Source organism: Serinus canaria, chromosome 4 (genome assembly GCF_022539315.1).
Source record: "Serinus canaria isolate serCan28SL12 chromosome 4, serCan2020, whole genome shotgun sequence".
Classification (NCBI taxonomy): Eukaryota; Metazoa; Chordata; class Aves; order Passeriformes; family Fringillidae; genus Serinus; species Serinus canaria.
Window position 1 is genome coordinate 63,942,121 of NC_066317.1, and position 11,390 is coordinate 63,953,510.

At 42.7% G+C, this 11,390-nt stretch overlaps 1 protein-coding gene across 1 annotated transcript; it reads left to right on the plus strand.

Moving 5' to 3' along the window:
* Positions 1 to 1,126: 1,126 nt before the first annotated feature.
* Positions 1,127 to 11,222, plus strand: TMEM129 (transmembrane protein 129, E3 ubiquitin ligase). The gene is made up of 4 exons (XM_018924053.3): positions 1,127 to 1,562; positions 2,669 to 3,143; positions 5,368 to 5,527; positions 8,073 to 11,222. The coding sequence occupies exons 1-4, from the start codon at positions 1,358 to 1,360 to the stop codon at positions 8,319 to 8,321; spliced, it is 1,089 nt and encodes a 362-aa protein (XP_018779598.2). The 5' UTR covers positions 1,127 to 1,357; the 3' UTR covers positions 8,322 to 11,222.
* The last annotated feature ends 168 nt before the right edge of the window (positions 11,223 to 11,390 follow it).

Here is an 11,390-nt window from a genome sequence, read left to right on the forward strand (position 1 = left end):
AGTTTTAAGGCTCCTTCTAACACAAACGTTTTTATGATTCTACAGTCTCAGCTGTTCTGCTTCATTCCTTTGCATGAAATCACAGAAAGAAAACTTGCTGCTTCAACAACCCCTTTTTTATTATTGGACTTCACAGTCTATTCAGCACATTAAAACAGTCCTTACTGTTGAGTCACCAGACAGCAACAACGAAATGATTGTTAAAACAATAAAGCTGTTAACAAGGATGTCTTTTAGAATGAAGTAAGATGCACAGAATCCAAGCATGATTTTACTGATGTAACCATCCTTAAGAGTCACTAAACCACCATAAATTCCTGATCTCCATCACAGCAGTAACACATCAGCCATCTGCCAGCGTTAGAATGTCACACTCCATGGGTGGCATTTACTATTGACTTGGTTTCCCATCATTAGTAGCATATAACATCAATGTTGTTGTTTTCTGTGCTGTGCTTTTCCAGTTGGACAATCTCCCTTTTCTCTAGAAGAGATAAATATGGAAGTTTGTGGTTATAACAGGGTGCGTGCAGGGGGTTTCCTACATTCTGTAAGAAACAGCAAATCTTGTGGCTATTAGCTATTGTTTGTACTTCAAGAGTAACAAGATATTCCTGTCAGGCCTCTCCCTTTACTGCATTTGGGGGTGTAGGAAGATATCTTGAAATATACCTCCCTTTAAGGCATTTTAAGATGCTACATCCCTGTCTTATTAGAAAATATTAGAAAACATTACATAAAATACCCAAGGAAAAGCAAAAAGAAGCTTTTCCCTATGCTTAAATAAAACAGGAAGACGCTTCAGAAAGACGCTGCCCTCATCCAAGAGAGCCTTTTACGTTCATAAAGAACTGGAATCGGTTCCTCCTGCCAGGCCTGTGGAGCATGACCTCTAGCGCGGACAATGCCTGGGGCCACGGGCAGGGGCTGCGCGTCCCGGCTGGGCTGGGCTGGGCTGGGCTGGGCGGGCGCGGGGCGCGGGGCGCGGGCTGGGTCCAGCTCCGGCTGGAACGGGGACGTGGCTCGGGGCTGGCGGCCGGGCAGGCGCGGAGGGGCGGGAGGAGATGGATGGAGGGGCGGGAACCATCCGGGCGAGGGGAGGCGGGTCCCGCCCCGGCGGCCCCGCCAGCCCGGCAGCGCCCGCGCCGCGCATCCGGGGGTGCGGCGGGAACTACCGCTGGAGCGACGGGACTGCCGCTGGAGCATCCGGGGCTGCCGGGGAACTACCGCTGGAGCATCCGGAGCTGCGGGGGGAGCTACCGCTGGAGCGGCGGGAAGCATCGCTCCCTGCTGGAGCATCCGGGGCTGCGGCGGGAACTACCGCTCCCGGGGACCCCGGCGCCCCACGGGGCGCAGCATGGAGAGCCCCGCGGTGACCTTCACGCTGGCCTACCTGGTGTTCGCCGTGTGCTTCGTGTTCCCGCCCGACGAGGTGCGCTCGGCGGGGCTGACGGTGCAGAGCCTGCTGTCCGCCTGGCTGGGCAGCGAGGACGCGGCCTTCGTGCAGTACCACCTGCGGCGCAGCACCGGCACGCTGCTGGCGCACTCCCTGCTGCCCCTCGGTGAGTAGCGCTCCTGGAATGAGCACCCCGAGCTTTGTAACCAGCGGGCTGCACTCACAAAGGAATTGCAGTTTGAGTAGAGTCTGGGGAATGAGGGGCTGGAGAACAGTGCCAGGGAAAGGGACCTGGGGCTCCTGGGCAGTGGAAAGCTGAAGGTGAGGCAGCAGTGCCCTGACCGCCAGGAGGGACATCCCTGTGCTGGGGACATCAGGCCCAGCATGGCCAGCCGGGCAAGGGAGGGATTGTCCCGCCCTGCTCGGGGCTGGGGCGGCCTCACCTCGAGTGCTGGGGGCAGCTTTGGGTGCCACAAGGTAACAAAACCATTAAACTATCAGAGAGTGCCCAAAGGAGGGCACGGGGATAGTGAAGGGCCTGGAGGGGAAGCCGTGTGAGGAGAGGCTGAGGGTGCTGGGTCTGTTCAGCCTGGAGAAGAGGAGACTGAGAGGAGACCTCAGTGCAGGTACAAATTCCTCCTGAGGGGAACAGGAGGGACAGATACTGATCCCTGCTCTGTGGTGACAGTGACAGGACTAAGGGAATGGACTGAAGTTGTGACATGGGAGGTTTGTGTTGGATATTAGAAAAAGGTTCTGTCCCTAGAGGGTGGCTGGGCACTGAACAGGTTCCCCAGGGCAGTGGGCACAGCACCAGCCTGGCAGAGCTCAAGGGGTGTTTGGACAATGCTCTCATGCATATGGTGTGACTCCTGGGGTGTCCTTTGCAGGGCTCAGTGTTGGACTTGATGATCCTTGTGAGTCCCTTCCAGTGCATCATCTTTTGTGATTCTGTGATTTAACCAAGGAATGCAAATTGTCTTTCTTTAGCCATATAATTCTCCTAAAACTAAGTGGCATCTCACAGGTAATTTTATTCAACAGCCAAATTCAGATTGCTTTCCTTTAGGTATATAATTCTGGTAAAAATCATTGATGCCTAAGAATTTACCTCAGCTTGCTTGAGACAAGAGACTTGAATTTGAAGTCATCCAGAAATACAATACCTCTCTTGGAGGTGAGCTCACTGGTTAGATGATCGTATGATTCAGGGGTATCTGCTTTTGCAGATACTTAATTGTTTTCTGAAATTAAGGTTTTTTTCCTTTACAGGTTATTACCTTGGTATGTGCTTTGCTGCACCTGAAAAACATCTCTGTTTTTTTTACCTGGCTTCAAAGGAGTGGAAAACTTTCTTCTTCTTCGCCATTCTCCTCCCAGCAATCACCAGTGTCCTGGCGTATTACTGGTCACGGAAAGGTTGGAATAATCATCCGCTAGCCCGGACACTCGCTGTTCATGCCCTCCCACAGTCAGGCTGGAGAGCAGTAGCTTCTTCCATCAACACAGAATTCAGGAGAATCGACAAATTCGCTACCGGAGCGCCAGGAGCGAGGGTGATCGTTACGGACACGTGGGTGATTAAAGTGACCACCTACTGTTTACATGTGGCCCAGCAGCAGGACATTCACTTGACGGTGACGGACTCCAGACAGCACGAACTCACCCCAGACTCCAATGTGCCCGTGCAGTTCCTCACCATCCGCGTTGCCAGCGTTAATCCCTACGTCAAGGCATTCGATATCCGGTAAAACAACTGCTAAACCTGTTATGTTACGTGTGTGCTGTTTGATGGTGCTGAGGGAGCACTTTTGTGACCAATCTGGAGGCTCATCCCTTCCTTTCTGGTCCCTGCCTGGTGTTCAGGGCTGCTGTATGTGCAGTTCTGCCATGCAGTGCAGGGACGGTTGTTTAGAAAGCTTCATACATGTGCAACACTGGATAGACAATGGATAAACAAAGGGATTGGCCTCTTTGATCCATTCTTAGGGAGAGGATTGTGCTGGTTGCTGAAAGAAGGAACTGGATAAAATTAGGTGAGATATGGAGAACAGGAATGAAAGGTAGAATTTTTAGTCTTTTAAATTTTGGGTGTGGAGAAATAGCTATTTGTCTAAAACTGTCTGTTGCTCATCCACGACTTTGGATTTTTCCTTGTGCTTAAGGCTCACAATTTCATCACTGCTCAGAAGAGCTCTCACTGAGCTACTGGATGCCAACTGCCCCTAAAACAAGGAAGAAGTTTTGGTCCCTTTCTGACTTAGGTGTTCTCATAGCAGTAAATCATAACAATTGTGAACTGTTAGGGCTTGTTTTGCAAGGGCCCATGCTGTTTATCTCATTGGTCTCTGTGTAACCAGGCTAAAGTACAAGTTCAGCAGAAACCTCTGAGTGCTAAAGTCTTTATTGTTGTGTTGTTAAAAGCCATCTTAGTGCTCCTAAAATTATATTTGAAAAGGTGTCTTTTTGCTGTGATTTTGTATGTCAGGAGCATTTATTAGGTAATTAAAAGCATGCAGATCACCGGAGTTGTGGTGTGCAAGTCGGGCAAGCACGAGGAAGGCAAAGAGGTGATTATGGTAGAGATGCAGGGGAACAGAACTCAGAACAAGAGGTTGGTTAAGGTAAGCATGACAATGCTAAGAAGAGAGACTTTTATAGACCTCTGATGGTGACGACCAAATTAGTATTGAACAACTAATGATTTTCTTCTGCAAGCACTTCAGTGCCAGAGTACACCACAGCTGAGAAAAACATGACTTGTTTGACAATTCCTTTTATGGAAAAAAAGTCCTAAGCCCAAGCTGTATTTTGTGACTAAACAGAATAGCATCAAGAACAGTGTTTAAAAACTGTTCTAATAAGATGTCAGTGATAGTAAATCTCTGCTAGAATCATCCAGGGTCATTGTATATATCCAGAATCAGAATCAAATACAGTGAGATGTTTCTGGAAGAAAAGTGCTTTTGTGCAGGTGGGCCACATTTCTCTGCATGTTCAGTGTGAATTGTTCCTCTGGTTTTAAATGTCTCTGATTTGTATAGACAGCATCTGTTAAATGGCATTATCCTGTAGCTGTAAAAACAATGGAGCCCACCGAGAGCTAGAGCTAAGCCAGCCTTGCACTGTGCTGGCTCTGGGAATTCAGAGTGGTAGGAAAATGAGGGCAGTCTTCCAGGGACTTCTCCATGAAAGCTGTTTAATGAGTAGAAGCATTGAGCTGAAGAGTTTTGACACTACAGTTCAGAACTCTTAAAAAGGGATGACAACAGGAATATATCACTGTAGGATCTGTGTGACGTCTCAGGTGCTACTTGAGTGCTGTGGACATCACTTTAATTTAATTTACAGAAGCAGCTGGTGTGAAACACAGCTTGCTGAAACCTTAAATTCAGCAGTGGTTTGTGACCTTTGTGAAATTTCTGTGATTTAGATTGCACCATAAAATCACAGAACCTGATAGATTGACATTCCTCTGCTACTTGTATAGTACTATATCACCGTGTGATGCCTGCTGCATGATATAACTAATTTATCCTAACTAAATTCCTCAGGAGTTTATAATTGAGAATTTAGATATTGTCTAAGTAAATAGGCATTAAAAAAGTGACAGAAATGGTGCAAACAGCACTTTGCAGTTAATGTATGATTTACATGCCTATATTGCTTATGTTCATGCTGATTACTTCAAAAGCCTTTATTATTATATGATGTTTTAGCTGACCTCTGACATACCCTGCTGGCAATCTTACACAGTTATGAATGAGGACAGAATGTTCTGTTGACCAAGTTGTGCCAAAACCAATAACTAAACAGCAGAAGAAACCAAGAAAACACAATTCTGTGTATTTATTCTGACTAATCAGTACCAGCTTTTCTGTGGATTCAGATGTTAACCTTTGCAAGGTACTATCAAGGTATTTGGGTGGATAATCATGGTGTAACATTTTGCTCCATCTTCTCTTCTTCAGGTTGAACTCCACAGAGTATGGGGAGCTCCGGGAGAAGCTCCGTGCTCCTATCAGCAATGCAGCTAATGTTGTGATCCATCAAAGCCTTAGTGATTTATTTTTAGAAACATTTACATCTCTGGTGGAAATAAACCAGACATACCACGTTCCAAGCACTCAGGTGAAACTTTCTATCCATGTGAGACTGTAACAATTATACTTTCAATATAGATGAGCCTGTGATTACTGTGTAAATGATAAATGTTTACCTAGGGCTATCTCAGGTGAATTACTAAGAGATTTCATGGTTGTGAGGTTAACAAAAAGGTTTTATTAAAAATATTGATTAAATGACAAATTATGATTAAATTATAATTATCATGTGATTACTGCTTAATAATCCTCATTTAATAATTAAGCAGTATTCAGTCAGTAATTAAATGGTAATTAAACAGCAGTTAAACACCCTGCTACTCTCTACAGTTCTAATAATTCAGCTAGCTTGCATACAGTATGTTTTAGATCTAATATAAACTGTTACTTACCTTTCTGTAGATAACAGATACCAAGTAAGGGATCTCTTGATCCCTTGAGAGGTCTCTTACCTAGCTGAGGCTTCCTACAGGAGAACTCCATGGGCTTGGGGGCTGCAGTCATTTACTTAGAGTGTAACTGATAGTTAAAGTGCCCCTTGATATGGGTATACAGCTGTAGGACTTACAGTTTCATCTCATGATACTGATAAGCCCCTGATAAGACATGGTCTAGATTCCTTAACTTCCTGAGAAGATACAGCCAAGCACAATTTCTTAGGGTCTGAACAGCCAAGGCTGACTCCAGTCAGGCCTCCTGGTCAGTGATGCCAGGAACCCAAGTGCTCTTTGTTTAGTCAGGGTGATGCTTCCTTCACAAATGCTCACCTGCTTTGTCAGTAAACTGATCATAAACCTTAACTCTGGCTGCTGCTTCTGTTCCTGTTACAGGGAGCAAACTGTATTGTGAGCATTTCAGTTTTGAGACATGAAAAAAGACATAGTGAAATAAAGTCCCCTGTAATAATTGCTACTAAAATGTTACATGAACACATTTGGAAATGATGACCTTGCACTTGCAGAAGTACAGGGTCATCATTTATGGGGAGCCAGAGCCACAGCTGCTGTTGCTGTTCTTTAGGCAGTTTGCTCCAATACAGCTTGCTTTTCTAGACAGCCAGGTTCTGCTGGATCTTCTGCTGAAATAAACTAATGATTCTTAATTGGGGTTTGCTTTAGTTATAATTATTCTGTCTATTATTATATGGTGTTAATAATAATAGCACAGAGTCCTACTTCCAGTAATAGTCACAGAGACCTGGTCATTATTATACTAGTGCAGCAGTTGGAAGTGTGACTGCAGCACTGTCCAATGTACCAGAGGGAACCAATTAAACCAGTACTGGTGACCCTGCAGGGAGTCTGTGTCCACTGGTTCAGCTAATGGAGTGAGGGGTTGGTATCTTTGGTAGTGTTGTGCAGCTTATATGGTTTGTGAACTAGCTAAAATAAAACTGGATCAGGTGTGTCTGCACATTGTGTTGTGTGTGTGATTGCACTGCCCGCAAAAAGAGGTGGTCACAGTAAAGAGAAGATACTAAAGCTGCTTTCTTGCAGAGCATTTAATTTGTAACACATTTAAGTGTCAGCTGAGCTGAACTTGGGTTTGACATTGGGTGATAAATTACATCACAGATGATGATAAGGATGTTAAAAATACACCATTAAATTTTTCCCTATTCCGAAGCTCCATTAATATGTTAATCTTTCTATGCTAGAATAATAGTTTATCTTTCTATGCTAGATTTTTTCCTGCTTTAAAGCTAAGACTTAATTTCACAAGTTAAAGCTGAGTAGCTTGTGTTCATGTGGATCTGCTCCACAGCCCAGCTGACAGTGCAGCTGAGCAGACACTTGAGCTGACAAGGGAAGAGTCGCTGGAGATGGGAACTAGAGACCACATAGAGAGCTGGCTTTTGTTCCACCAAGAGCATTTTGAACAGATTCAGGTGTCTGTGCCTATTCAGTGTGCTATCTTTTGAGCTTTGTCAAGTTCTTGGACAGCTGGAAGACATGGGAAATGCTAATTATTGTTTATTAATTGTAAAACACTTCACAGCAATATGTTGTCCCCATGTGCAACTGTAAGTTCATAAGTTCATGTGGCATAATTAACTGTGGGCAAAATTGGCTATTCCAATTTTATCAAAAAAAATTAAGTAAATTTCTGGACCTTCAGGTTGAGCATCCTTGTGTTCAGTACAGCCCTGGTTTCCTCATTTATGTCTCTTACTTAGAAAGATGGAAGATAGGAACAGCCATTTGCTGTTTAAGTGTTTGCTTGGTTTGTCTTTCTTACTTTATACTGGTCCATTTTTTTTGAAAAACAGTTTGAATGACAAACCTGGCTGCATACTTGCCATGCTGTGGCTGCTGGAAGCTCTTCAGAGAGTGAAAGTACATTTATTTTTCAGTCATTTTTGTTTAATCATTAGTCTCATGCAGCAATTCTGTGCTTTCTGTTCAGAGAAAAGCTTTGCTGTCAGTTGTTAGAGAGTGTTCTAGTAAAACCATTTGATACCCTCTGGTGGGGCAGTTCTGCCACAGATGATTTTCTAAAAGCCTTTGAAAAAGCAGTAACAGGAACCATTTTCTGTGCAGTTCACAACTTTGATGTTTTTTCTCCTCTCTCAGGAGCTGGAGCCGTGCATAGGCTGTATGCAGACTATTGCCAACATCAAGCTCATCAAGAACTGCCAGGAGCCCAACGAGGGGGAATGCCAGCAGTGCTACTGCCGGCCCATGTGGTGCCTCACCTGCATGGGCAAGTGGTTTGCCAGCAGACAGGACCAGCAGCACCCAGAGACCTGGCTGTCGAGCCAAGTGCCTTGCCCGACTTGCCGAGCCAAATTTTGCATTCTAGATGTTTGCCTAATACGATGAATAGTACCTTGGGTATGTTTTAACTTTTTTTATTTGACTGTGTTTCATAGTGGGTTTGGTTTAAGGCCTGCTAGATTTGTTTCTGAGACTTCATGTTCAACCAGGGTACAAACTCTAAAGGTTTCTTTTACAGTGTTGAAAACAAATGTAAACCTTTTCAGTTCTTTTCCACTTTTACCTTATCTGTGGATTTTACTCACCTGATGTCAGCTTCTGGATTTTAATTTTGTTTAAACCCCTGTTTTCCTTTCTTACATTTTGGATGGAATAAGGTTATCCTTCTATATTTGCAGTACTGTTGTTTTTTCAGGTTTTAACGTAGGTTAAATTCTTTATATTTTTAAATTTAACTTGGGTTTTGATTATTTAATAAAGGGCTAACTGAGAAAGTTGCTTTGGTTAGACTTCATTGATACTTTTGTTATTCTTTAATCCAGTTGTTAAGTTATTAATAATCTTTGCAGTTGTTTTTCAAACAAGTGCACCAGTTGTGTTCCTTCAGCTGGAAGGAGCTACTTCCACTACATCTACCACCAAGGGTTGCAGTAGGCTGAGAAATGTAATCCCTGAAGATTTACAAGTCCTGTATGGACATTTTATTCCATTAATTTACCTCTAGCATACTTTTTGATGGATGTCTTTATTTCAAACAACAGAAGGATTTGTCAATCCACTTACCTACACTGCTAATACATGGTTAAAATCTGTTGGTTTCCAGGAGCTACGTTGCTTAGGGTTTCAATGTTCTTTAGGTGATGGGACTTTTTTTTCATACATTTGAAGGGAGTGCAGCAAACATCTGAGCTTTAAATTGTAAATTAATATCACTGTTGGGTCACATAGAGAAAGGCATACTTTAAAGCTTTGGTCTAGAAGAATAAAACCTCTTAATACCTCCCACCTGAATCCCACAAGGATTCAGGATCCTCCCACAAGGATCTTACCAGTGAATAATGGGCAGAGGTGGCATGCCAGTGATTACATGACAACCTCTTGATTACCATGACACACAACTGGTTTGAGCAGGAACAGGTGGCAGGATGTAAAAATGGTACAAGTATTGGTAGTACAACTGTGAAACATTTCATGAGTCTCAGCTGAGCTACAGGTGGTGAATGCACCTACCTTGCACTTGCAGCCAGCCAGGAAATGGTTACAAATGTGGCTGCAAGCAAGAATCCATAGAGGGGTAAAGAATTGAAGACAGATCCGACAGCATTGCTTGAAAGCTAGGATTTAATTGTTGGTGTTGGATTTTAACTTTGGAATTTTTAAATAATATTCATTCGTAAAAATCCAAACTGGTTGAATTTAAGAACATTTATTGCTTCAGCATATCTCAGTTGCTTTATATACAACATCTACTATGCAATTAAGTAAACTACCTGTTAAAACAGTGGCTTCTCTGTTTTCCATTACTTCCTGTTTTGGATTGTATGGATGTACAGAGTGAAAATTTGACACTGAGACAGGTTGTGTGGATTTATCTCTCTTTCCCAAAGAGATCTTCAGTGGCATGTCACTCTTCATCTGAATAGAATTAAATGGAGTTCTGGAGTTTCAGACAGATTTGTTGGTAAGTCTGAAAACTAATAAAAAAATCTAGGAGTCAATTAGCAATTGAATTTAAAATATTATCTTAGTACTTCTGTGGGAAAGTTATTTCCAGATATAAAATTGTCTCTGCAGGATTTTTTAACCTTTGGAAGGGTTTTGCATGGCAGGGTGGTGTTGTCTCACATGCACCTATCACTACACAGCAGCCTTCACAAATAAGCATTTTGTTACATTTGTTTCTGAAAAGTTTACATAATGTGGCACTGATACAAGGGATTGGCCCTTGAAATAGTTGCAGAAGACAGGGTCGGATTTTGGAGCTGTTGTTTTCCCATCACCAGTCATTCAGTTCCTACCGCACTTAGCCCGTTCAGAATAAAAATATTCATTGTAAAGAATGTGAGGCTGAAATCATAAAGGCCTTGAGAATCTTAGATGCATGTAGTTGCAGATGGTTTTATAGACTAAAGCCAGGTCAGTTGCCAATACTATCTTATGTAATGACAGCTTTAAATTCGTAATTGCCACTGCAGTGGAATCTACTCTGAGTTGACTGGAAGTTTTCACTTCAGTGGAATTTTGCTTTTGTTCATCCTACCTCTTTTGTCAATATAAAAGTACAACAGAGAAACAGTCATAAATGTTTTATACCCTTGCATCTTTTAATGCACAGAAGTGCCTCTTAGAAAACTTAGTAATAATTACCAAAACAAAATTATGGTTTATGCTAATGATAATACCTGACTTATATTCCTTAAAACAAGTCATTTTCCCCAAGTTTAAATTCTCAAAGTAATCTGACATGCCTCCAACATTTGTGAGCTTCTTAAAAACTGTATGAGAGAAACAACTTGTTAAAAATCCATATGAACATGAAAATAATAGAGTACAAAAATACGCATTTGTCAGTAGCCTCAGGTTATCATCCAAAGAGCCACAGGGACATTTCTTTAATGTCCCTTCCAACTCAAATTTTCTCTGATCATGTTAAACTTGCTAGACTGCAGCTAAGCACCATTCCATTCAGGACAAACCTCAGTAAGGCTGAGGTTCTCAGTGCCATTTTTAAAGAAATGTTTGTGGACTTTTGAGCTGTTTAAGGAGTTGAGATATAAATCCTCAAGCTCTTATATGGATCACAAGACATTTTCTTCCAAAGACATACTGCAGGATTTCTCAGTTGTGGTTTTGGGGGTTGGTGGGTTTTATTGCTAAATAGCTTAACTGTTTAAAATGAACAGTATTATTTAGATAGCCCTTGGGGAAAAGGTTTCATGAATACATGCAGTTAATCTTAAAACCCTCTGAAGAGCTCAATAAAAATACAGTCAATTCTTTGTAAGACTTCTGGTTTTAATTTTAAAGTTATGTTTACCAAGGAAAACTTTATATGAGTGGAAATCAGCCTGTCTTATCTGTATGCAGTGTCTTACCTGGGAACATGGGAATAAGTACAAACAGGGCTTAAATTCTCCTGAAGGTGCATATGGTAAGTCGTCCTTGGATGGATTT

Excerpts from the sequence above, each read along its gene's own strand:
- TMEM129 (XM_018924053.3), top strand. The coding sequence starts at position 1,358 with ATGGAGAGCCCCGCGGTGACCTTCACGCTGGCCTACCTGGTGTTCGCC. Across the intron at positions 1,563-2,668 it reads GCACTCCCTGCTGCCCCTCG|GTTATTACCTTGGTATGTGC; the intron begins GTGAGTAGCGCT and ends TTTCCTTTACAG. Across the intron at positions 5,528-8,072 it reads ACCACGTTCCAAGCACTCAG|GAGCTGGAGCCGTGCATAGG; the intron begins GTGAAACTTTCT and ends CTCCTCTCTCAG.